The 27300-nt window shown below is 38.5% G+C and overlaps 1 protein-coding gene across 3 annotated transcripts; it reads left to right on the top strand.

Moving 5' to 3' along the window:
• The first annotated feature begins 734 nt into the window (after positions 1-734).
• On the top strand, positions 735-27028 carry LOC129470463 (myosin-4). Of its 3 annotated transcripts, XM_055258316.2 has the most exons (40): positions 735-756; positions 961-1009; positions 3511-3753; positions 3883-4026; positions 4388-4544; positions 5271-5298; positions 5389-5503; positions 6332-6424; positions 6574-6637; positions 6788-6886; positions 7011-7114; positions 8984-9122; positions 9714-9832; positions 9934-10083; positions 10631-10801; positions 12308-12617; positions 13482-13552; positions 14136-14223; positions 14304-14421; positions 14742-14865; positions 14960-15096; positions 15227-15482; positions 16152-16394; positions 16709-16885; positions 17105-17250; positions 17529-17619; positions 17705-18094; positions 18875-19001; positions 19428-19546; positions 19674-19870; positions 21270-21453; positions 21532-21697; positions 21795-21919; positions 22189-22497; positions 23099-23302; positions 24952-25077; positions 25168-25338; positions 25426-25530; positions 25626-25721; positions 26791-27028. In XM_055258316.2, the coding sequence occupies exons 3-40, from the start codon at positions 3550-3552 to the stop codon at positions 26941-26943; spliced, it is 5820 nt and encodes a 1939-aa protein (XP_055114291.2). In that variant the 5' UTR covers positions 735-756; positions 961-1009; positions 3511-3549; the 3' UTR covers positions 26944-27028. The 3 variants fall into 3 exon arrangements, with proteins under 3 accessions (XP_055114291.2, XP_055114292.2, XP_055114293.2); XM_055258317.2 differs by lacking the exons at positions 735-756; positions 961-1009 and having other exon boundaries at positions 3550-3753; positions 12308-12622; positions 13484-13552; positions 26791-26943; XM_055258318.2 differs by lacking the exons at positions 735-756; positions 961-1009 and having other exon boundaries at positions 3550-3753; positions 5389-5496; positions 6328-6424; positions 26791-26943.
• Positions 27029-27300: the final 272 nt, after the last annotated feature.

Raw genomic sequence — 27300 nt, forward strand, 5'->3', positions numbered from 1 at the left:
CATTATGCAGAGGAAACATGCATGGAACATCACACAGCATCCTGTTGTTCCTTCAGTGAAAACATACAAGCTGGAGATATCCATGGAAAGTCCTCCAGAAAAAGAACAGAAGCGTTTATATCTATTCTAAATCCCTTATGCCTCCCCCAGTGGTCCATCACCACTGCCTAATCTGAGAATTCACTTTCACCTTCATATTTGGACTTTCAGACTTTAAAAGAATCTATCGCCAGTCTTTCTAAAATCCAGACTGTGGCTAGGAATGTTGTCTTAATATCCATCACTCACTGCTTCCAATCATAGTGTCAGATCTAAAATTCATTCCAGACTCCTTAATGGCTCTAAGAACCAACAAATTAATTAATCCTAAACTCCTCACATCAGACTCATTCTGTTGGACCAATTTTATAGGCAGAGGAGTAAGTGGGAATCTGGCTTTGAATTCTATGATGAATGATGCAACAGCCAAACTGGAGAAACAGCGTTAGAAGCCCTGAATCCCCATCCCCTATCAAATGCCTATAAAGAACCCTAGATCATCCTCTGTTAAATTATTTGTGGGTGTCAAGAAATATTTCTAATTATATCCATTCACAGCCACAGTCAGTGAATATTGTGCAAAGAGATTGCCAAAAACGGTTTTGCCAAGTAGGTTCCCAGCTAGGACAGCTGAGGTGGCTGCTGTGTTTGCAGAATGGTCTCTATAAAAGTGGAGCTGAGATGCCTCTGTCCCGTCCTTCCTCAAAATTCTTGAAGGTATGTATATGTGGAAGAACACTTACTTTTACATTCCTGATGATGATGATTTTTCATTTAAGGGATATCTACTGTTTCCCAAATTTTAATTATTCTTTCCAACATTCTTAAGGATGACATTGTACACAACATAGTTACTAGTATTTTGTGATTAAATGGGGGAAAAAAAGCAGCCCACATTCTCTTTATTTTTTCTTTCAACAGTAGTTGTCTGCTTTGAGCCTGCCACCTTCTTCATCTGATAATACAAGAGGTAAGAATAATTTATTATTACACTCTAAAGAACAAAGGAATCTCTATATTGCTACATCTTAATGAGCTACCATTTTATTTCCTAGTTTAGTATTGGGAATAGGATATCGGGGCAGCTGTTCTTTAAAAATGCCTTCTCATAAAATTTTGACTTTTCAGGCCACTTAATCAAACAAAACTTAATGAAACTTCTCTTTCACATGTTGTTAGAACTTCAGAAAGAATGCAGCTATCATATGTAATATTTAATGTGAACTACTACTTAACCCATAAAGATATATCAGAGAGACTGCATGATAAAATCAAGGTGTGTTTATCTGGAAGTCGATATTTCTAGGTGCCAATCCAGGCTTTTCACTGATTCTATTTGCCTGGGTCAAGCCAGTTAGCCTTTATGTATCTCAAAATACAGTGTGTTGCAGTGGAATTAACAAACCTGCATTTAGCGGAACAGGACTCATATCCCAGCACCGCCACTTTTCACCCACCTCTATGACACTGAATGACCCTTAACCTTTCTAGGCCTTAATTTCCTCATCAGTAAACGAGGAGGCTAGATTCTACTGACTGCTAAGGTCCTTCCAGCTCTTGCCAACTGTGACTGAAGTCAGTGGTTTTCAAGGACTTCTCCACAGAATCAAAACATTTAATGGAACCCTGCTAATGGAGAATCAAAACTAACGGAATCCTGCTAATTGTGCATGTGGAGACATGTACTTTTAGTATTAAGTTAAGGGCATATATAATCATGAAAACCTATTCTACACTTAAGAATTATTTTAAATGAGTGTACATTTAACATAGCAGCTATATTCATTTAGAAAAGAACAGAAAACACTGTTCATGTGCAAATGTTCCTTCCTCAAACTTGAGGCAATGATCACTGTGTGGGTGGATTCAAGGACCCCCTGCAACAACCTGAGGCTCTGTGGGGGCTTGATCCCCAAGTTGGGAAACAATTAATCTATAATAAGACAGGAGATGGGAAGGATAGCAATCATCTTTCTGTGTTTCCTGGATACACTGCATTATAGTAATCTCCACGTGGTAGTGTGTTGTTAATTCAAAGTTGCCTGGTGTAAAAACCAACACAGAAACAAAATATAATGTAATATAATAACATTTCTTCTTCAAAGAAAACAAACCTGACATTAAATGTTCCAATATATATCCCCTGAAAATATGTCTAAGTTTCACAGCGTCATCAGGACACTTTTACAGATAAGACTGATTTTGAAAATAGAGGATGTGGAAATTCCATAGCTAACATTTTAAGTTGAGGGAAAGTTAATGCTGATGACAAAAGATCAAGACTCTGGAAAGCCTACAGAAGGTGGTGGCTATTGCTGTTGTTGTCGCCATCATTGCTGTCATTGTTGTTGGCAACCAAGACACTTCTGCTCCACAGAGGTCACCTTCTTTTATTCTGGCCACTCACCCTGTCCTTGCCATCAGGACAGCAGGACTTATTTTATTTTCTCATAATTAATTTGTCAGTGGGGAAAATTTTTTAAGTTCATTTTGGCTTGAAACTTTATACTGGCTATCCATTTCAGAAAAAGTATTTAGAAGACTGGTTGGTATTTTTAAAAAGAGGAGAAGAAAGAACGAGATTATAAACCTAAGAAAATAAGAATCAGATTTTAAAATACATTATGTTGAAATCCAACTAAAAACAAAGAGAAATACAGACTCAACATACACAATCACTATAAAATTTTATTAAAAATTAAGAAGTTCTTTTTCTCCAAGAATCTTTTAAAGTTGTTTTTGGTTTAGATACTACTTCTGACTTTCAAACAATTTCAAAACTAATAAAGGAGACTTTAATTTTAACTTAGGGCAAAATTATATGTTGGATATTCAGCTTTCATTGTAGTTATTTTTTCCTTTACTTACCTAATACCTGTCAGTTAACTAGGTGTTTATTTGTAATGATTAGATCTGGACTCATGTCCTGAAAGAACAGGTGTATCTGTCCACATTCAATTTTAGTAAATCTGACATCCAATTTTAATAATTTGGGATAAGAGGAAAATTTGCCTGAAGATCCATATTTAAGTTTTTAAGACAGGTTCATTTATATTGTAAAGACACTAGAAACAGTTATCGTCCATTTCTTTGTATCATCACAATGTTAAGAGGGGGAAGTTGGAAATAAGAAAGAAAAGAAAAGTAGTAAGAAAAAGAAAAAATTCTGAACATGCTTGGAGCATCACAAATGTTGCTGATTGAATGTTGATTCCTCCAAATTTCTCAACCAAGGTTTACAACACAGAGGATGGAACTTAGGCTTAAAGTATCACAAAAATTAAGCTATCAACATAGTGCTTTCAAATCAACGAGGTCATTGCTCAGCTCCTTGACATAGTACACAGGAGTGGTCCTTAAAGGCAGGGGTGAGGAAACAAGCATGGAAAATCAAGCACATTAATATGAAATCAATAGAACAATTCTCCACCCCAACCCTGAATCATCATTTGGCTCTGTTTCTTCCTCTAGGTATACCTAGTCCAGTACTGCCATCAATAATCTGCAGCCATGAGTTCCGACTCTGAGATGGCCGTTTTTGGGGAGGCTGCTCCTTTCCTCCGAAAGTCTGAAAAGGAGCGAATTGAAGCTCAGAACAAGCCTTTTGATGCCAAGACATCAGTCTTTGTGGTGGACCCTAAGGAGTCCTACATGAAAGCAATAGTGCAGAGCAGGGAAGGGGGGAAGGTGACAGCCAAGACCGAAGCTGGAGCTGTGAGTAAAAACACCTGGAGTTGATTAGACTCTGCCTCATTTTGGGTTAATTTAGGTGATACTTATTTTTTTGACCTGGCCTTTTCTGCTACTTATTTGATATGCACTGGCTCCTTCTTTTCTTAACAGACTGTAACTGTGAAAGAAGACCAAGTCTTCTCCATGAACCCTCCCAAATATGACAAGATCGAGGACATGGCCATGATGACTCACCTGCATGAGCCTGCTGTGCTATACAACCTCAAAGAGCGTTACGCAGCCTGGATGATCTACGTGAGCACCCTTTCAATGCTATTTCTCACTCACTCCACATTCTACACGTTAGCTAAAATAAATTAAGGGCTTTCAATAAATTTGGCTATTGCACTGTTCTCTTATGACCAATTGTTTGGTTAATGTTGTAAACTCTGATATGTTTTTAAATGTACATGTGGAAAACCACTTACTTAACTGAATTAGTTGAAAAACTGAAGCATTTTGTGCAGCAGCAATGATGCAGGGAGGCAACAAATGAACGAAACTTTATGAGAACTAACACAGTACTTAGGTCCCGCTCTACTTGCCCTTAAAGCAGTATTTCCAAAGTAGATAAATAAGGTGATTGCTGATCGAGCAACCCCGTCCTTTCCCACAGACCTACTCGGGCCTCTTCTGTGTCACCGTCAACCCCTACAAGTGGCTGCCGGTGTACAACCCTGAGGTGGTGACAGCCTACCGAGGCAAAAAGCGCCAGGAGGCCCCGCCCCACATCTTCTCCATCTCTGACAATGCCTATCAGTTCATGCTAACTGGTGAGTGGGAATTACAATTTCCATAGCCATTTGTAAAACAGTTGTATACTGATATCAGAAAAAACATAAGGCTAGTATTCTGAGAATAAATGTTGAGCACAAACATGATAACAGAAATAATAAAATTAGGGAAATATATTTAGAATAAAATGCACTAGTTCCAAACATAGAAGAAGTTTTCCTTAGATTCCTATCCTAGTTCCAAAAATAGAGGAAATTTTGCTTAGATTTCTATGCTAAAATCCAAATTAACTAATGCTAGTTCCACCTCAAAATTAATTAAATTTAGGCATCAACTCTGCATTTGAATTATAGATAATACATAATCTCTCCTAAAAAGTAAGTTTTGAAGTCTCACACTGACAAGTTGTCACAAGCACAGTACAAAACTTTAAATTGGACATTGACATAATTTTGTACTATGAACCAGGTGACTGGATGGGACACAAAATTGTTATTAATCTGATACTGATAGATCATTCTCATGGATAAAATGGTAAAAGGATGCATTACATAGTCTATATATTAGAAAGGTAATGGGATTATTAATTAGCACATCTTTGATACTTATTTTTAGAAAAACCTTATGAGAAGCAAAGCACAAATTCATATAGTTATTTTCGCAAATGGGGAGTTTTAAAAGACGATTTTGAGTTTATAAGTACTGTGTTGACCTATGTGTTAAGTGTGTTTTTCTAAATATTATCTTTGGCTTCTCTTTCACAGATCGTGAAAACCAGTCAATCCTGATTACGTACGTAGATTTCATTTCTTTCTGTTTTGATCATTGTAGTGGCTACTACTACCTTAGATTCTGACCTTTTCTTCTGTTTGAACTTGATAGTGGAGAATCGGGTGCAGGGAAGACTGTGAACACGAAGCGTGTCATCCAGTACTTTGCAACAATTGCAGTTACTGGAGAGAAGAAAAAAGAGGAACCTACCTCTGGCAAAATGCAGGTGGGCATGATATTCATCTAAGGAGAGAATAACAGATTTTAAAATCTAACCACGTGCCCATCAACAGTAGACTGTATAAAGAAAATGTAGTATGTATACATCATGGAATACTATGCAGCCTTAAAAAAGATCAAAATCATATTTTTTGCAGCAACATGAGGAGGCCGTTTTCCTAAGCAAATTAATGCAGGAACAGAAAACCAAATACAGCATGTTCTCTTATAAGTGACAGCTAGACATTGAGCATGAATGGGCATAAAGATGGGAAGAATAGACACTGGAGACTACTAGATGGGGAAGGGTAGGAGGGAGGCAAGAGCCGAAAAACTACCTATTGGGTACTATCTATGATCATTACCTGGATGACAGGATCATCCATACCCTAAATCTCAGTGTCATGCAATATACCCATGTACAAACTTGCACATGTATCCCCTGAATCCAAAATAAAGGTTAATTTTTTTAATTGACCGTGGTGCTTCAAAATCATAGCAGCTAATTGCAAGTGATGCCAGAATTTGGAAGATAATTCTTGGAAGAGCTTGTGAGAATGAGATGAATAGGGCAATGTATTGGCAAGTATAATAGGCAAAAATTCTCACAATCATTTTTTAGGTGCTTTTCTGGGCCTGGGGGATGCAGAAATCAAGACCACATCACTGGAGTGTCCCACTCCCCTTCCCAATTTACCTTCTTTTTAACTCATTTTAGAAAGCCTTTCCCAAAGTTACAGAATACTGTGCAGGGGCAATGGGGAAGGGAAAGAGGTCAAGGAGAAATTATTTACTGCAACTTTTTTCTTTGTCTGTCTTATTCATTTCTCTTAAGGGGACCCTTGAAGATCAAATCATCAGTGCTAACCCCCTACTGGAAGCCTTTGGCAATGCCAAGACTGTGAGGAATGACAACTCCTCTCGCTTTGTAAGTCTCTTGATCTTCATTTTCATGAGGATCAGCACTGACTCTTGTGTGCATGTGGTGTCAATATTTTTTCCACCTGTTTGGTCCACAGCTAAAGAAATAGTTTCTGATTTTAATGTGTACAATAATCCCTCCTTTTCTTTTTTAAGGGTAAATTCATCAGGATCCATTTTGGTGCCACAGGCAAACTTGCTTCTGCAGATATTGAAACATGTAAGTTAATAAGTATTAGTGATTGAGAATCTTTTTCTTTGTGGGTACATATTAGAAAATCTTGTACTTATTTCTGTTGTGTGAAATTTTCAAACACTTAATTTTTCACTGTGGTATCTTCTTTTAAATGAGCTTAATCTGACTTTCCAGATCTGCTAGAGAAGTCCCGAGTTACTTTCCAGCTAAAGGCTGAAAGAAGCTACCACATATTTTATCAAATCATGTCCAATAAGAAACCAGAGCTCATTGGTAAGACACATCTTTGATTTATTTCTACCAAAGAAGAATAACAGCCCTTCTAAGAAGCCTCTCTGAAATGTTTTCAATGACCAAAGCAATGCTGTCTATATATTGTTCTTTTCCATGTGTTCAGAAATGCTTCTGATCACCACCAACCCATATGACTTTGCGTTTGTCAGCCAAGGGGAAATTACTGTGCCCAGCATTGATGACCAGGAAGAGCTGATGGCCACAGATGTAAGTAATAGGTACAAAGTAGTAAAAAGTAAATTCATTTTCCAGTGTACAACACTCTCCTCTATTAGGGTGGAAAGCAGTGGCAGAAAGACAATAAATAGGTAATACAACCCTTTGGGCTTTCTTACTTTTGGAAACAAATTGTAGGATATTTCAATACCTCTCCCTACATGTGTTAAAAAGCTTTCACTGCCTGTAATAAGTGTTGGGTCTTTAGTATTCCTTAGCTAGGGGGGCTCCTTTTATTCTATCTTTCTTATTAGTCATTTTTGGTTGATATTTATGCTCCAATATTGGTGTTTCTCTGCTATTTTATGCCAGACCTCAAACCCAAGATTCTGGGAAGGAACTGCAATATTATTACAACTAAACATGGAACTCCCACTGTTCTTCTACAGTCACATGTAAACATAAGCCTTCTTTTGAATAAACCTCTGTGGGCTAATGATATATCCCTCTCTATTCCCTAAGCAGCATTAGAAGAAGTGGGTTGTCTACTTCAAAAACATTCATTTTGGGGACTCCATAAGCCTTTATATTTATTTTTGAAACAACACACTCTCTCGTCTATGGCCATATCACCCTGAACGCGCCCGATCTCGTCTGAAACAACACACTCTCTCCCCACCATCACCTCTTTTTTAAGGATTATTGCTTTTTGGCTTACTTTCTTTATATGTAAACTTTATATATATTTCATGTTTTCTTTTGATTTCTGAATAATCTTCCTTATTTTTAACTTTAATATCAGTGGGACCATCCCAATACCCCCAAGTTAGGGTTGACAGTGCTTGCAAAACTGCTTTTTCTATTAAAATATTATTTTCAAGAAGTCAATAATTCATTTGTGTGGCTTTATATTATAAATATCAGCTTGTACTCTCTATAACTTATTATTATCTTTGTATGTCCAAAAGTGATAGGGAGTCAAGAAACACACCCTGGTCTGCGAGGTTAAAAAAATGTAGCAGTCTTGCTCTAAGACTTCCGTAATAATGTTGAGTTTCTGTAAATAGGTAGAGTTAGTGAGCTGGAAGTGGAAGTCAATAATCTGGAGAAAGAGTCTTAGGTAAGAATGGTAAATAAACATATTTTCCTCTGCCTGCTCTGAATCCTGCCCCCATTTATAAGCCTTTTCAAAGCCTATGTGGGCAACTAAAAAGGTAATCAAAATTCGATAGAGAAAAAAGACACAGAAATATTACACTAACCAGCGAAATTCATTCTTTTCATAAATGTCTCTTCTCTGCATGAGAAATAAATGACTAGGTAAAGTTTGCTACCCCAGGCATCTCATGGTCAGCTGAGCTGTGGCTTGCTATCAGAGAGGCATGTGGAGAAAGACTCACAACCATTGCTGTTCTCCTCATACCCTCTTTCCAACTTTATCACTCATGCCCATTAGCGGGGGAAGGTAGACTGGGATTATGTATTAGGATAGGACAAATGGGAGAAGAAGGAGCAACAGAGAGACTCGTGAAACTGGAGAAAAGAAACAAAAATAGCCAACAGACCATGAGGAGCATGTGCGTGAGAAGCAAAGGGGGGCTGGGGTGGAGAAAAGGGGCAAAGCACTGGCCTTGGCATCAAAAGTCATGGCTCTGAGTCCTGGTTCAGTGAGTGTGGGCAAGTCACATCATATGCTGTGACCAAATGGACTCATGACTCAAACGGAAAGACTGATGCATACCTCTTGGTGTTGCCATGTGGATGAAAAGGTGAAGCATATGATTACCTTTTGAAGATGGCAAAGTGCTAGTCAAACATAAGGCCAGGCGCGATGAGAAAAAAGTGGGAGACAGCCCCGGTGTTCTGAGGGATTTTTCCATGGTGCTAATTGGGGATGAGTAAATTCAACTCTTTTGACAGAGTGCTGTGGACATCCTGGGTTTCACTGCTGATGAAAAGGTGGCCATTTACAAGCTCACTGGAGCTGTGATGCATTACGGGAACATGAAATTCAAGCAAAAGCAAAGGGAAGAGCAGGCAGAGCCAGATGGCACGGAAGGTACCACCCCCTGCTGGTATCTTCCACTTGACAGAACTGACATAGTGAACTTTTCAGAGGCAGGGACCGTGTTTTTACTTTCTCTGACCTAGCTCGTGAAGGGCAAAAGTATTATGAGAAGGAAATTACACACTGCCTGACGTTTTACATTATTGAGCAGATTTGTGATTTCTGCTCATTCCATTCTTCGTTGGCTTTTTGTAAGCTCATATTTGCTATTTAACTAAAACTTTTTTTATTTCAGTGGATAATCTGTGTGCCCACATGCACTGAAAGAAACAGAGATCTGAATATTTCCGTCACTACTCCTCTAGGTTAGGGTTTCTCAAATTATTTTTATCTGTGGTCTACTTTGGCACGTTAAATATCACAGACAGCATCGATTCCCCAACCTCCAATTTATCATCACAAGAAATGACTAAAATTAGTGCAAGTGGTGGCAATGCTTTTGAGGCAATATGAACAAATGAATAGGTTTCAATGACATTTGCACATCTTTTTGAGTAAAACCTTTTTTCTTTGTCATCATCATCTACATTTTAAATTGTGTAAGTCATGGTCAGTTTCACCATTCTCACCTTGTTCACACAGTTGCTGACAAAGCTGCTTATCTGACAAGTCTGAACTCTGCTGACCTGCTCAAATCTCTCTGCTATCCCAGAGTCAAGGTCGGCAATGAGTTTGTCACCAAAGGCCAGACTGTGCAGCAGGTAAACATGACTTAAATTCTCTGGTTTATTTGAACCGCAAGTGACTCAGGAGTTCATCACTGTTTTCAATTTAAAAAACTAAACTATTACTTCTATTGAAGGTGTACAACGCAGTGGGTGCTCTGGCCAAAGCCATCTATGAGAAGATGTTCCTGTGGATGGTCACCCGCATCAACCAGCAGCTGGACACCAAGCAGCCCAGGCAGTACTTCATCGGGGTCTTGGACATTGCTGGCTTTGAGATCTTTGATGTGAGTAGTGAACTGACAGAAAATTAGCAAGTACAAATCCTCATTTTATCAATCTTGTTAGAGCCTACAAAATCACTTTTACAAAATGTACCTTACAAAATATACAAATGTAATTCCTATTGAAAAGAGTCTTTGAAAAGATATGAAAAGTAAATAGGTATAAATAGGAAAAGAGAAAATTCTATTCTATTCTTTTGAGTCTAGAAGTCTCAAAAGTTGATCCCTGAGAGGTTAAAATAGTCGAAATCTATCCTGGATCCAAGCAGATGAGCATAAAAACACCTTTTTAAAATTACTCCAGGAATATTTCGGAGTCCTCATTTAACAGTATTTTGCCTAGTATGCATGATCTCATGCAGTTACTTGGAAAACAAGTATTTAAAGAATCAATTCTACTTTGTTTAGAACTATATAATAGGAAAACAATCTGAAGGTTTATAATTTAATAAACCAAAATGTCTTAAACTCAGAAGAAAATACTAATAGATACTCTGTAGATAGAATACTTAAGTTATGAGTAATTTCCTATATTTATCTTGTCCTGTAGTTCAACAGCCTGGAGCAGCTGTGCATCAACTTCACCAACGAGAAACTGCAACAGTTTTTCAACCACCACATGTTCGTGCTGGAGCAGGAGGAGTACAAGAAGGAAGGCATCGAGTGGGAGTTCATTGACTTCGGGATGGACCTGGCTGCCTGCATCGAGCTCATTGAGAAGGTTCATATGACTTTTCTAGCTTTCAAAACATGAAAACCAAATTGCTTGCCTCCCTGTGCTTAATCACACTCCCTGTTCTCAAAGAATAAGCAGTGCTGTTTCCTGACACACTCGTATATTCTGATTGGTTGTGAGGTATGTCCCAAGTGATCTGTTATTAATAAGTAGAGCAGTTTGTAGAAAAATGTTTATCACTCACACACATATGGATTTGCATTTATCCCGCTAAAAACTTAATTCTCTCTCACTTTTATTCCTATACAATTTCATGCATATGGGAGAAAGGGATAAAATTACAGCTATTCCTCTGGGTTGTGTAATTAACCCTGGTGCACCCATGACAGTGTATTGTGCATTTATCATCATCCCTCATGTGTAACAAGGCAGGCTATGTCAACGTGTCCTAAAGATCGGAAGGTTAGTCCTTCAACTGTTGCAGTCATTAAGTCTTTCTCCGTTCATGATAACTACTGAATAAACACCAAACCTCTGTATCACTTACCTAGAAAATGGGCCCTGAATTCCCCATTACTACGGGGGTGGAGCAATAGTTACATCAGATCTAGATATGTTAACACACATCAAGCAATCATTAAACACTTCTAAAAGTATCTTGGGAGCTTGTCATATATTTATTGATATCAATAAAGTGTATGTGTGAAGCCTACCCTAAGCAGTGGGAAGGGAAGAGTAAATGCAATTCGCACCTAGGAAAACTTAAAATACTCAGGTTAAAATTCACAAAAATATGAAAGATAAGAGTTTAAAAGCAGACTAGGTCTGCACAATTTGGGGAAAAGATATGTTAATTTGGTGATACAATATCTCTACTATTCATGAAAACTTTATGGTTCTCAGAAAAGGCATTTATTTTATTCCCTAGTATTTCAGTTTCTGTATCACCAAAATAGTCTTAGGAGTACAATTTGTGAATTTGTTAAATCATCAATGTTGAATTTTCTTTCAGTCTTTCCTATCAAATATATTAAGAAAAAAGCCCAACTCTTAGAAAGCAAAACCAAATTACTATCACTTAACTCCACAGTGGTAGAGAATATAGGTTAAAGTACACAATTTTAATGATACAACATAAGACACAGTTACTGCTTAGTCCTTATACACAATCTCTCTTCCCTTCATACTTCTGTCACCTCTAGATTTGAGGTAAAGGAAGTTATATTGTCAGTAGGAAAGAAAGTAGTCAGATATATACATTTATGGAATAAAGAATTCTATTTTGAAGTGGTGTTTTCAGAATCTGATTTTATACACTGAACATAAAGTGTGCCAAATGGTTCAGATGTATTTTTTTTTAACTGAGTCTTTCTAGCAAGTATATTTCCCATATGTTCTGGGTACATAATGATTGCTTCACATGTCATGCCTATTTAATGTATCCTTCAAAGTCTTCTTTTGAAACATTGTATTTTCAGTTTTCCATCAATTACATGGAGCATAACTTTCTGAGGGATTCATCATTATCATCCCTTTTTTCCTATTCTTAAGCCTATGGGCATCTTCTCCATCCTAGAAGAGGAATGCATGTTCCCCAAGGCAACAGACACCTCCTTCAAGAACAAGCTGTATGAACAACATCTTGGAAAATCCAATAACTTCCAGAAGCCCAAGCCTGCCAAAGGCAAGCCTGAGGCTCACTTCTCACTGGTGCACTATGCTGGCACCGTGGACTACAACATCGCCGGCTGGCTGGACAAGAACAAGGACCCCCTGAACGAGACTGTGGTGGGGCTGTACCAGAAGTCTGCAATGAAGACTCTGGCTTTCCTCTTCTCTGGGGCACAAACTGCTGAAGCAGGTCATGTTTAATAGCATTAATATGTTACAAGAGTCACAAAATAGACATACACTGTTCAACAGAGACAAATGTAGTTACAGCCAAACCGGACACGAAAACACTGGCCAATACACGCCTAATGAAAGAAAGTGTATTTAATAACTGTGATACAGTTTTACAGTCATAGACTTTCAGAGCTAAGTGACACTATGGATCATTTAGCCCACAGCCTGATTTCACTGATGAGAAAACAAGAATCTCAGAGAGGTTAAGTGATTTGCTCAGGATCATAAAACTCATTTCTATCATTTTAATAGTATTGGTTCTTTCAAGGTTCTCCAGCAAGGCTGGAGATAAGGAAATCCTTTGTCAAGGCCCTAGTGCTTAGGGAACTGAAGTTCTGTTCTCTTAAGTGTTCTAAGACCAGATGTGCAAGTAACACCATGGAAGCACAGGCAAATGGGAGCCAGGATTTCCCTGCAGGTGAGCAGAGGCTCACCTACCTGGGACCAAGTGTGCAACTCTGCCTGTTCTCCAAGTGAGGCCTGCACTAACGAGGCATTACTACTCTGTCTCCTTGGCCCTTCCTTCAGAGAACAGACATTGCTGACTTGGAGTAGGGGAGTCCCATCCCCTACCCACATCTACCCCTTACACTCACAATTCTTTTGTTGTTGGTTTTTTCCTGAATGCCTATAAAGTGAGCCAAATCTTAGACTTTCTTAATCTACAATTGAGGGAGGAGAGATATGGAAAGAATAGGAATGATGCAAGTGAATGACTGCAAATTTAAATTCTAAAGGGAATTTTGGCAGTCCTGATGTCTACGGATAGTACTTAAAAGGCAGTTGCAAATAACTTTATTTTTTCCATTTTGTTTTTTAGAGGGTGGTGGTGGAAAGAAAGGTGGCAAAAAGAAGGGTTCTTCTTTCCAGACAGTGTCAGCTCTTTTCAGGGTACAGTATATTCTTGAATTACAGATAAATATTTTCATTAAAAAACTAAACTATCAAAACAGAAAAAATTTTTAAAGATATCTATGGTGAAAGTGAATAAAGTAGTATAGTATACTTTTTAGTACACTACTAAAGGTTTTGTAAACTTTTTAAATGCCTTAGGAAAAAAAATTAACACAAAAAAACAAACTATGCATCTCTTCACATCAATCTTTATGATACATGAACCACTGCCCCTGAGCCCTACATCCAAGAGATCTGGTATTATACAAATTTCACATGAAATCAAACGCTCTTTTAAAAATAACCACTGTATTCAATTACATCTCCTTCATGTGACAAAAATCTCAATACAAAGTTTCTCTGACTGGTGGTGCTTGAGAATAACAAACTGAAATTAACTGATTTTGTGTAATCTGTAATTTCCTACCTGTGCTCCATATATATGATTCCTCTCTGTTATGATAATTTGTTTTTCCTTGAGACAGCTCATTAAAATGTGAAATGAAAGACAAACACTAATAGGGACTCTCATGTAGATCCAACTAGAAATGATTTTAAAACTTTTCATATGGTTCCACAGGAGAATTTGAATAAGCTGATGACCAACTTGAGGAGCACTCACCCCCACTTTGTGCGGTGCATCATCCCCAATGAAACTAAAACTCCTGGTAAGACATTTCTGATATCCAGACAAGCTCCAGTGTGTGCGATAGACCACGAAGCATGGCATGTGGATTCATTCTTTTAGGTGCCATGGAGCATGAACTTGTCCTGCATCAGCTGAGGTGTAACGGTGTGCTGGAAGGCATCCGCATCTGTAGGAAAGGCTTCCCAAGCAGAATCCTTTATGCAGACTTCAAACAGAGGTTTGTGTCTCATTATTTTTCCCTTTCAATGTCTTAGTCTACATCAAAATCACTACATAATTCAAACATTTTTAAACTTTTCCTTGAAAAATGACATGCAATTATTTGAAAATTGATCATAAAAGAAAGCCTAGGTTTATATTATCATAAGTTTTTCATCATATCTTCCCAAGTTTTAAATACAGCACTGTCTGACTTTTTAAATGGCATTTTGTTCACTAAAACTTAATCTATCATCTTTTCAATGATAGCTACCAAATGTTCTACTGTTTTTTTCAGTGAAGAAAAACCATATTTTTATATTCTTTTTATTCTGACAGATACAAGGTTCTAAATGCGAGTGCTATCCCAGAGGGTCAGTTCATTGACAGCAAGAAGGCTTCTGAGAAACTTCTAGGGTCTATTGACATTGACCACACCCAGTACAAATTCGGTCATACCAAGGTATCACCAGTCCAAATTTCTATCTGTCATAATTCTATCACTTTTAGACTTTCCCTTAAGTGGAAATAACATATTTAACTTGTTCTTTCATAAGGTTTTCTTTAAAGCTGGCCTGCTGGGAACTCTAGAGGAAATGAGAGATGAAAAGCTAGCTCAACTCATCACGCGCACTCAGGCCATATGCAGAGGGTTCCTGATGAGAGTGGAGTTCAGAAAGATGATGGAGAGGAGGTGAGAGCCCACACACAAGTCTTCCTTCTCCACACTTTCATAAATGAATCCACTGCAGTAATTACTTTTGTTGAGTGATGATCACTTTCCACATTATTCTCCATTTGCATCTTTTTTTCTTTTCCTACAGAGAGTCCATCTTCTGCATTCAGTACAACATCCGTGCTTTCATGAATGTGAAGCACTGGCCCTGGATGAAGCTTTATTTCAAGATCAAGCCCCTCCTCAAGAGTGCAGAGACAGAGAAGGAGATGGCCAACATGAAGGAAGAATTTGAGAAAACCAAAGAAGAGCTGGCTAAGACAGAGGCAAAAAGAAAAGAACTAGAAGAAAAGATGGTGATGCTAATGCAAGAGAAAAATGACTTACAACTCCAAGTTCAAGCTGTAAGTGTTATACATTGCAGTTCAGCCACATCTTATTGTTTTTAATGTTTTAAAATGAATGGTTTCCACTGAAACATTTGTTCTGATTATTTGTTGTTCAAAAACACCAAGACTCGGGCATAAAGAAGCAACAGATGCAAAGTCACATATCATGCTGCACATGTTCATACGTGCATTCACACACAGTTTGGTCCTCAGTGAGCAAATTCATAAAAATATCAATAGACATTTTCCTTTCTTTATGGAACTTTCTCTCAGATCAGATTATTCTTTCTTTAGCATATTTTTGTGCATAAAATAGAAGTTATGTTGTTTTTATCAGGGCAGAGAAATGGCTAAATTAATCCCCTCTTAAATGTGAGAAAACTGAGTCCTACAATGAACAAGTGACTTTTCCAAAGTCGCAAAGGTTAGTAAAGTGGCAGATTTTTGCCAAAGGGCTAGTTTTCCTGATTTGGCCTTCCAGACATGAATATCTGAAGGAAATTTGTTATTATACTTGATCAGTAGATAACAGTATTAACATTTTGTCCGTTTCATTTTAAAAGTTAGCAACTGGTATACATGTTGACCAAACTGGTAGTCACTGAAGTTTCCACCTTTTAATAAATTATTGTGTGCTTGTAGATACAGCTCAGACAAATGAAAATGCTTAATTTATCCCTTTAGGAAGCAGATGCCTTGGCTGATGCAGAGGAAAGATGTGATCAGTTGATTAAAACCAAAATCCAACTTGAGGCCAAAATCAAAGAGGTGACTGAAAGAGCTGAGGATGAGGAAGAGATCAATGCTGAGCTGACAGCCAAGAAGAGGAAACTGGAGGATGAATGTTCAGAGCTCAAGAAAGACATTGATGACCTTGAGCTGACACTGGCCAAGGTTGAGAAGGAGAAACATGCCACGGAGAACAAGGTACAAATCATGATCCATTTTAGAATATTTATAAGTATCTTGATACTGAAGTATTTTAATTAAAAATTTAATCTTAAGATGATTGAATATGAAAAATACCACTGTCATAACTATGTCATCTCTTTAGTCTTCACCACCTCAATCTACTTACTTGACCTTTACCTCCTATTTTTTCAGCCATTATAGGCCTGGGTTAGCTTCTGGTTCTCATTTTCCATCTCAGGCTGACATTATCCTAAGATACTACAGTATCATGTTTTTTATCAAGATAATAGGTTGTCATTGACATTCCGGTCATCTGTTCAAATCTAAAGGTGAAAAACCTCACAGAAGAGATGGCAGGCCTGGACGAAAACATTGCAAAGCTGACCAAGGAGAAGAAGGCTCTCCAGGAAGCCCACCAGCAGACCCTGGATGACCTGCAGGTAGAGGAGGACAAAGTCAACACCCTGACCAAAGCTAAAACCAAGCTAGAACAGCAAGTGGATGATGTAAGTGTGAAAAAGAAAATGTTTCCCCTTGCGATGAAATAAACAATTGTGACATGAAACCAGCACTGATGGTCATAAGCCTTTAACGCTTGGTCTGTGAATAAAGTTCTTGTGCTATTTGTTGTATCTGTAAATTTTTTTCTTATGTATCTTTGAAGGCTACTAGCATAGGGTTCAGTGCTTAAGAGCTGAAATAAATAAAATGCATCCTAAATTTAGCTTGAAGGGTCTCTGGAACAAGAAAAGAAACTTCGCATGGACTTAGAAAGAGCCAAGAGAAAACTGGAGGGTGACCTAAAATTGGCCCAAGAATCCACAATGGATATAGAAAATGACAAACAGCAACTTGATGAGAAACTCAAAAAGTAAGTATGGTATAATTCAGCTATAACCTGCTTATTGTATGTCAATGCAAATGAAACATACGCTAAAAAGATCTCCAAAATGTTACATCATGACATATGGAAAAAAATAATGACATCTTTGACCTTTTTATTTAATTAAACTAATACATTATTAATCTATAAAACATTGTACTACTCACTCCTTCAACACCAGCAGTATAAAAAAAACTTAGATTATACATAGAAAAGAAAATTGGTAAGAGAAGTAATTATAAGCTAATGTGTTGCTCTTCTAATAGGAAAGAGTTTGAAATGAGCAATCTGCAAGGCAAGATTGAAGATGAACAAGCCCTTGCAATGCAGCTACAAAAGAAGATCAAAGAGTTACAGGTAAGTTATAACCTCCACCTTTTCTGGGCATTACAGGAAACAAAATTGACATAAATTCACATTAATGTTGACATATCACAACCAGGCCCGCATTGAGGAGCTGGAGGAGGAAATCGAGGCAGAGCGGGCCTCCCGGGCCAAAGTAGAGAAGCAGCGCTCTGACCTCTCCCGGGAGCTGGAGGAGATCAGCGAGAGGCTGGAAGAAGCCGGTGGGGCCACTTCAGCCCAGATTGAGATGAACAAGAAGCGGGAGGCTGAGTTCCAGAAAATGCGCAGGGACCTAGAAGAGTCCACCCTGCAGCACGAAGCCACGGCAGCTGCTCTTCGGAAGAAGCACGCAGATAGTGTGGCCGAGCTTGGGGAGCAGATTGACAACCTTCAGCGGGTCAAGCAGAAGCTGGAGAAGGAGAAGAGTGAGCTGAAGATGGAGATCGATGACCTTGCTAGTAACATGGAGACTGTCTCCAAAGCCAAGGTCTTCATTAACTTGTGCCCTTTTCATCTTTATTTGCAACAATTCAAAACGACCGAGTTTATATATGACTATTTTTAGTCAAATTACACAAATATTAGATGCCATCTGAAGCTTAAACTTACTCCTAGTACACATTATTGTATTGAATCACTTAAGTTCTCTTAACTTCTTTGTAGAAAACACTTTAACCTTTGATACTATTACCATGAAAAAAAATATAATTACAAAAAAGGTTTATCTAAAAACCATACTCTAAATGATGCAGAATTTAAATGTTCACACTTTCAAAGAGAATATAATTTTGATAATCATGTGTTCATTATTTAGCCAAATTAAATGCCTCTACTACTTTATAGCCACCATGCAAGATTGATAAAAAAGTAAATAAAAATCAGCCCCTTTCGGCCGGGCGCGGTGGCTCACGCTTGTAATCCCAGCACTTTGGGAGGCCAAGGCGGGCGGATTACGAGGTCAGGAGATCGAGACCAGGGTGAAACCCCGTCTCTACTAAAAATACAAAAAATTAGCCGGGCATGGTGGCGGGCGCCTGTAGACCCAGCCACTCGGAGAGGCTGAGGCAGGAGAATGGCGTGAACTCGGGAGGCGGAGCTCGCAGTGAGCCGAGATTGCGCCACTGCACTCCAGCCTGGGCGACAGAGCGAGACTCCGTCTCAAAAAAAAAAAAATCAGCCCCTTTCCACAGGTAGTTACAGATCTCTAAATCCCAGCCTCTGGAATAAAAATGTATTGTCTCTTCCTGTTTTCTACCTCTCACTCCAGGCAAACTTTGAGAAAATGTGCCGCACCCTAGAGGACCAGCTTAGCGAAATAAAAACGAAGGAAGAGGAGCAACAACGCTTAATAAATGAGTTGTCAGCCCAGAAGGCACGTTTACACACAGAATCAGGTCAGTAAATAAATAGCATCAGCCTTCGGAGAGGTGACGAATGAAAGACAAGCCTTTACCTATCAAATACAAGTAATTTCTCAAGCTCTGTACATTCATTTATCATGTCTTACTTATTCCTCCATCTTTTTATTATGAGACAGTAAAATGCAATGATTCTAAGCTACAATTGGGGAAAAGAATTAAGCTCCCTGGGCTCAGGAGATTTTTTGTGCCTCAGCATTACTCAAAAGTTCTCGAATTCTAAAATATCAAAGAAAACTCATACATTTTTTAAAAAGCAAGAAATAACCTTCTCAACAGCACTGAAAATCTTGAGGGTTTTGTTCATCATATGAAATAAGAGGGTTACAATGTTATTCCATTCTTTAAATTATTGTTTACCTAGACAACAGAACTAAATCATTGATGTTTTGTCTTCCACAGGTGAGTTTTCACGACAGCTAGATGAAAAAGATGCTATGGTTTCTCAGCTATCCCGAGGCAAACAAGCATTTACACAACAGATTGAAGAATTAAAGAGACAGCTAGAAGAGGAGACTAAGGTTAGAATTCTCTAGCTGATACTTTCAATCACTTGAACCGTGCAACATAACACACTATTGAATTTTGCATAGAGAATTTCAATGATGAGAAGATAAACTTATATCACATAGTTTTTGGTTGGTCTAGGCCAAGAGCGCTCTGGCCCATGCCCTGCAGTCAGCCCGCCATGACTGTGACCTGCTGCGGGAACAGTATGAGGAGGAGCAGGAAGCCAAGGCTGAGCTGCAGAGGGGAATGTCCAAGGCCAACCATGAGGTTGCCCAGTGGAGGACCAAGTATGAGACGGACGCCATCCAGCGCACAGAGGAGCTGGAGGAGGCCAAGTATGCACTTTTAGTGCAGCGGGGCAGGAAGAAATAAAAGTAAAGGCAGTGAAGGAAAAATAGAAAAAAGAGAATATTCCAGGCTTGGGCACGCATGAAAGACTTCAGCTTATTTTATTATAGGTTGGTGGATTCCACCATATTCTTCTTCTTAAAGCCCAGTGTATGTCCACTGGAGAATGGAATGACACCAGATCCCTCCACCCATTCTGGTCCAGGAGCATCTTAAATTTCTTTCCACCAAGATGGATTATTAATTATCAGAATATTATTTATGAATTAAATAGAATTAGTATCTTTTAATAGAAGAAAAAATTGAGATACTGATACTATCTGGTAAATTATTATGAGTATTACAATTAACAATAATCAGTTTTTCCTTACCTGGAGTATTGAATGTTTATATTAAGGTTGTCATATGCTGTCATTATTTCAACTACCAACCTATATCAATGGATGTATTCACTAATTACACGTACTGTTTGTGGACTACAAGTCATGAGATTTATAGATTTACACATAGAAGGAAAAAAAGCATTATATTCCTAGTGAAAGAAGCCTTTCTAAATTTAATTTATCTCAGTAGTTGTTAGAATTAAACAGGATGAAAGAGTTTGTAGCAAGCATTTCCAGAGAGAGTTCTAGATAAGAGTGTGGGCTGGGAAAGGTCATGAATTACATAGGTTGGTGAAAAGAGTAGTAGATAAGATTTTCGAGGAAATTTGCGAAATGCAATAATGCAGTAATATTTATTATCGAAGGCCACCAAATCCAGAAGGTTACTGATTCATCGTATGACCTTGAACATATCACTCTGGGCTGCAGTTTCCTCATTTGCAAAATAAACAGAACCATACTAGAAAATGCTTAAAGATACTACTCAATGCTACCATTCCTTGGTGATATGCCTCCTGTTCATGGTTGCCATTTCTTCCTCAAAGTAAATAAAACTCAGCCCTTTTCCACAAGTAGTTACAGATCTCTAAATCCCAGGCTTCAAAAGAGAATATATTGTCTCTTCCTGTTTTCTACTTCTCACCCCAGGCAAAGTTCAAGAAAATGTGCCACACTATAGAGGACCAGCTTAGTGAAATAAAAACAAAGAAAGAGGAGCAAATTTTCACATTGCTCACTCAGCTCTAGTGCTAACTTATATTCTCTTTCTCTCATACACACACATACACACACACACGTAAATATGTTTGGCAATACCTGAGATGGATAAAAATAAGAACTCAACAGGGAAAACAGAATTCTAAGAGAGTGAAAATGTTTAGAAAAATTCAACAACTTGTAGACAACTCTTGGGGAAATATGCTTTCCTAGTCAGCAGCTTTATAAAGGGCACTGTGGTGACTCTGAGTCTGCTCTTGGTCACTCATACTGACCCAATTTTCAGGAAGAAGCTGGCCCAGCGTCTGCAGGATGCAGAAGAACATGTAGAAGCTGTGAATTCCAAATGTGCTTCTCTTGAAAAGACAAAGCAGAGACTACAGAATGAAGTAGAGGACCTCATGATTGATGTGGAACGATCTAATGCTGCCTGCATAGCTCTCGATAAGAAGCAAAGAAACTTTGACAAGGTGGTCCACAGTACCAGCTCCCGGGGGGAAACTAACATCATTCTTGGTTTCAAAGGCTTATTTTCTATATACTTCCAGGTTCTGGCAGAATGGAAACAGAAGTATGAGGAAACTCAGGCTGAACTTGAGGCCTCCCAGAAGGAGTCGCGTTCTCTCAGCACTGAACTGTTCAAGGTGAAGAATGCCTACGAGGAATCCCTGGATCATCTTGAAACTCTAAAGCAAGAGAATAAGAACTTACAACGTGAGTCGCTGTAATCATTCTATTTCAAAAATGGTAGGGAGATATCTTTTCAATTTTTCTTTCTACTCAACTGAAATTTGGTATTTTATTATTATAGAGGAGATTTCTGACCTGACAGAGCAAATTGCAGAGGGTGGAAAGCATATCCACGAACTGGAGAAAGTAAAGAAACAACTTGATCATGAGAAGAGTGAACTACAGGCTTCCCTAGAGGAAGCAGAGGTACATTTTTCATTTGCTTAGCTCTGCATTATAAATAAATTGAAAATTAATAGCAACTAAGATCACTATCATGTTGCAAATGTTTAGGGAATAACACATGTAATTCAGTGAAAAATACTGAATTGTACCTTGAGAATGCAGAGCTAATAGGCTACATTAAGACATATGATAGTTTATGGGTTTTTTAATGCCTTCTTGGAGAAATTATCATAATGTGAAAGAAATAAAAAGCTCTTTAGGTAACCTAAATAAATGTTGCTTTTATTAAGGCATCTCTTGAGCATGAAGAAGGCAAAATTCTTCGCATTCAACTTGAGCTAAATCAGGTGAAATCTGAGATTGACCGAAAAATTGCTGAAAAAGATGAAGAACTAGATCAGCTAAAGAGGAACCATCTCAGAGTTGTGGAGTCAATGCAGAGTACACTGGATGCTGAGATCAGGGGCAGAAATGATGCTCTGAGGATCAAGAAGAAGATGGAGGGAGATCTTAATGAAATGGAAATCCAGCTGAACCATGCCAACCGCCAGGCTGCTGAGGCACTAAGGAATCTTAGAAACACACAAGGAATACTGAAGGTATGCTGGGGTAAATACACGTAGTGTTGTACAGTCTTAGTGCCATTGTGTAACTCAAATTTTAATGTTTTACGAGGACTATGTGTCATAAATCACCTAAGCAACATGGTAATCAGTTCAAAGTTCAAAGTTATACGCACACAACTGAAAAACAGCTTAATTCTGGAAGGTCTAGGACAGAGTTTGCTTTGTTATCTGCAGAGAAGCACTGTAGTGAGGGGTAGGGAGATGGAGGAAGTGATGAAAGAGTTTGGCTACATGCCACTGCTTAAATCACTTCATTAATCTGGACTTCATTTGCTTAATATGTAAAATAGCACCACTGGACTAGCTGAAGTCTAAGGATACTTTCCTGATCCAAAATTTTGTAGACCTAGCCATGGTATTTTTTAATGATTCAAGGTCTAAAATAATAAAACATCATGTTCTTTTGAGTAGAACTGCAACCCTCAGCTACAAAGAATTTATTATTAAAGGTACTTGCAGATTGCTCCTATCTAATCATACTCTAAGTCATTAAGATCAGAGAGTGTACATGACCATAAGTTTGCATTTGCTTTAAGTGGAGCATGAGTAAGAGACTTTTTCTCTTTCTGTGTAGGACACTCAGCTACATTTGGATGATGCCATCAGAGGCCAAGATGACCTTAAGGAACAACTGGCAATGGCTGAGCGCAGAGCTAACCTGATGCAGGCTGAAGTTGAAGAGCTCAGGGCATCCCTGGAACAGACTGAGAGAAGCAGGAAAATGGCAGAGCAAGAGCTTCTGGATGCCAGTGAGCGTGTGCAACTTCTGCACACTCAGGTGAGGTTCAAGACTACAGTTTAGAAAATGTACTCCCTGAAGCTGAAGACAATTTGAGAAGATAAGCTTGTTTATAAAGTTAAAAGTAATCTTCGTCCCTTCCTAGAGCTCTGGAAAATGTACAGGGTGCTGTAAGGATTTACTGGGACCTAGCTGGTTCACAAGTATATTTATGGGCTGGCATAATCATGTTGAGTTGAAATAATCTGGAATTCTAGAAACTTTTATTTAAAAAGCACAGAAGACCACCTACAAATAAACATACACACAACATTTGTAGCTGTCTTGTCTTATGCAACTGTAAGCTACAAAAAGATAGGCAAATAAAAGAGGAGAAAAACAAAAAGCCACTAAATAATATTTATGTATCACATATGCACAGAATGCTAACCTCATGGGATACAAAGAGAAGCTCTTTAGTTCAAATTCGTGGAGGCCATTATTAAGACTAGTTAGCATTTGTTGTATGTAGTGAATTTGTTAAATAAATGGTGGTATATCCTCACAATGGCTAATATGTAACCACTGTAGTATGCATTTATTGCCATGGGAAGATGTTTACATTATAGTAAGTTAAAAAAGCAACTTAAAAATAATATAGGCTATGTGATCTTTTTTCCCTTATAAACATATAGGAAACATCCAGAAGGATAAATAAAAATTTATCCTTTATCTCTGGTGAGAGCGCAATAATTATTTTTTGTCTCTTGTCTGCTAATTTGCATGTTCTACTATCTTTTACAATAAATATATATTACTGTATACTTCAGAAAGTTGTACTATATAAACATAACTATTATAGAAGTGTTAAAATCACATGCTTTATATAATTTTAAAATCAAATTAATATGCAACATTTTTCTTATTAACAGTATCTGAAGTTGACTACTCCAAATACCGTCAACTTGCCAAAAACAGAAGGGATTCTTGGTTCATTTTTATCCCAGCAAGACTACTTTTTTTTTTTTTTTTTTTTTTTTTTGATATGGCATCTCGCTCTGTCGCCCAGGCTGTAGTGCAGTGGCTCGATCTCGGCTCACTGCAAGCTCCACTTCCCAGGTTCACGCCATTCTCCTGCCTCAGCCTCCCGAGTAGCTGGGACTACAGGTGCCTACCGCCACGCCTGGCTAATTTTTTTGTATTTTTAGTAGAGACGGGGTTTCACCGTGTTAGTCAGGATGGTCTCAATCTCCTGACCTCGTGATCTGCCCACCTTGGCCTCCCAAAGTGCTGGGATTACAGGCATGAGCCACCGCGCCGGGTCAACAAGACTACTATTTATGCATTTATAAATACGGAGCCAACCAACATGAGTTAATAGCTAAAAATTACTGATTCATTTTAAATGAGCTGTGGTGTGGTGCTGCACAGTACAACACTTTGAGTTTTGCGGGTTGTGTTTCATGCTTACAAATGGCAACAGTAATAGTTGAGTATGTTTGATATCAGAAATTAAATTTAGACGTTTGATTAATAGAGCTATATATAGAAAGGAGAAAAGGCATAAACTTAGAATTATCTTCTAATTTGGTTTTTATTCTAAACATTTCTTATGATCAATAATTTTTGCCTGTGTACACTAGGTAAAATGACAATGTGAATTGTTGTAATTAAATGTGCTTCTCTTCTCTTTCATTAATTTGAAACAGAACACCAGCCTGATCAACACCAAGAAGAAGCTGGAAACAGACATTTCCCAAATCCAGGGAGAGATGGAGGACATTGTCCAGGAAGCCCGCAATGCAGAGGAGAAGGCCAAGAAGGCCATCACTGATGTAAGCAAGATGAGCATTTGTCTTACTGACACATGCATGCTGCCTGCTATCATCAGAATTCATTATTTTTGCATTTTATTTGCTAACTAGGCTGCCATGATGGCTGAGGAGCTGAAGAAGGAACAGGACACCAGCGCCCACCTGGAGCGGATGAAGAAGAATATGGAGCAGACAGTGAAGGACCTGCAGCACCGTCTAGATGAGGCTGAGCAGCTGGCCCTGAAGGGCGGGAAGAAGCAGATCCAGAAACTGGAGGCCAGGGTGGGTCTCCACAACTTTCACTCAATTCCTAGCCTGCTCATGTGACCAGTTACAGCCAAACTGGTAAACATCTTTGTTCCCTTCCAGGTGAGAGAGCTTGAAAGCGAGGTGGAAAGTGAACAGAAGCGCAATGTTGAGGCTGTCAAGGGTCTTCGCAAACATGAGAGAAGAGTGAAGGAACTCACTTACCAGGTGACCATTGTTTTCATATCTTCCGGGCCTACAGCTTTCAAGAAGATAATGAGTTATTTTAAAATAATGGCACTATCTACTTGCCCCTCTTTCAGACTGAGGAGGACCACAAGAATATTCTCAGGCTGCAGGACTTGGTGGACAAATTGCAAACCAAAGTCAAAGCTTACAAGAGACAAGCTGAAGAGGCTGTGAGTATCCCCACAGTGGAAATCAAAGGTTCAGATGCACATCCAGGTTTTGTGGGGCCTAAAGTTTATAGAATTTAGGGGGCTTTCTTTAAATTGGGAATACATAATTACATATGAACATGAATATTTAGAATGAGAAAAATGAACCATAAATTACTGGAGCCTTAGAGATTTGAGTTTAATTTCTTCTGAGACCTCTTTAAGCAATTTTCCAGACATGTTAACATGCAAATGTTTCTTGGTTGCAATCTACTTCCCTCCCTATCTAGAACATTCTACAACCCTCAGCACTCATATGGACCTGTGCAAATGAGGGTATGAATTCTAAGCCTCATTTAACTTCATGATAAATCCATCTTGGGACTTTTTTTTTCGATTCGGCTGCAGTTATCTTTTTCATTCTGTTAATTCTGAAACCTTCCTTAGGGTTCTTGGCACCAAATGCCATTACTGCACCTATTTTTTAAAGTTTGCTTTTTAGAAACAAGATTGAATTCAGATCCCTGCTACTTTGTTCTTCCGGTTATCACTGAAGCCTCTTCAGTTTGCCAGAAAGAGTCAAGTGAGAGAGACTTGAGGAGAGTCATAAGCACATTCATTTACATAGGCGAGTTTGTGAGATGCCTTGCTCTCAAATAACTATGTCACTAAACAATAAAGCCTTTTTCTCTTCTTTTTTTTTTTTCGCGACAGAGTTTCACTCTTGTTGCCCAGGCTGGAGTGCAATGGCACAATCTCAACTCATTGCAATCTCTGCCCCTTGGGTCCAAGAGATTCTCCTGCCTCAGCCTCCTGAGTAGCTGGAATTATAGGCATCCAACACTACGCCAGGCTAATTTTAGTAACGGGGGTTTCACCATGTTGACCAGGCTGGTCTTGAATTCCTGACCTCAGGTGATCCACCCGCCTCAGTCTCCCAGAGTGCTGGGATTACAAGTGTGAGCCACCACACCTGGACAACAGAGCCTTTTTCTTTCTCATTCATGAGGCAAATCCTGAAGTAACAAAAGCAATAACAACCAGAAAATGTCCAATTTTCTTCTTATCTCAAATGCATCTCTGTTCTCAGGAGGAACAATCCAATGTCAATCTTGCCAAGTTCCGCAAGCTCCAGCACGAGCTGGAGGAGGCCGAGGAACGGGCTGACATTGCTGAGTCCCAAGTCAATAAGCTGAGATTAAAGAGTCGGGAGGTTCATACAAAAGTCATAAGTGAAGAGTAATTCATTCTAACGGAAGAAAATGTGACCAAAGAAATGCACAAAATGTGAAGTTCTTTGTCACTGTCCTGTATATCAAGGAAATAAAATCTTTAGATAATTTTGCATCTAAAAATACATTTGTCTCTTAATTATAAGCTCTTTAGTGCTATTAGAACTAATTCCTTTATTCAGCATTTGTGGAGCTCCTAATATGTGCAATCAGAGATAATGACAAAAATGAATGTAGGCAGTGAACCCAACTTCAATAGAAGGTAAATGAAATAAGATGCTCTGAGGAGACATGAAGGTGACAAATGCACTCTCAATTCCATTCAACCAATTTTACTGAGTATCAACTATATGTCTGGTACAGAAATG

This window comes from Symphalangus syndactylus, chromosome 20 (genome assembly GCF_028878055.3).
Source record: "Symphalangus syndactylus isolate Jambi chromosome 20, NHGRI_mSymSyn1-v2.1_pri, whole genome shotgun sequence".
Lineage (NCBI taxonomy): Eukaryota > Metazoa > Chordata > Mammalia > Primates > Hylobatidae > Symphalangus > Symphalangus syndactylus.

What these genes read in the sequence shown, in the direction of transcription:
- LOC129470463 (XM_055258317.2), top strand. Translation starts at nt 3,550, where the DNA reads ATGAGTTCCGACTCTGAGATGGCCGTTTTTGGGGAGGCTGCTCCTTTC. An exon ending in ACGCAGCCTGGATGATCTAC is followed by an intron (nt 4,027 to 4,387) that starts GTGAGCACCCTT and finishes CCTTTCCCACAG; the next exon opens with ACCTACTCGGGCCTCTTCTG. An exon ending in ACAAATTCGGTCATACCAAG is followed by an intron (nt 14,866 to 14,959) that starts GTATCACCAGTC and finishes TTCTTTCATAAG; the next exon opens with GTTTTCTTTAAAGCTGGCCT.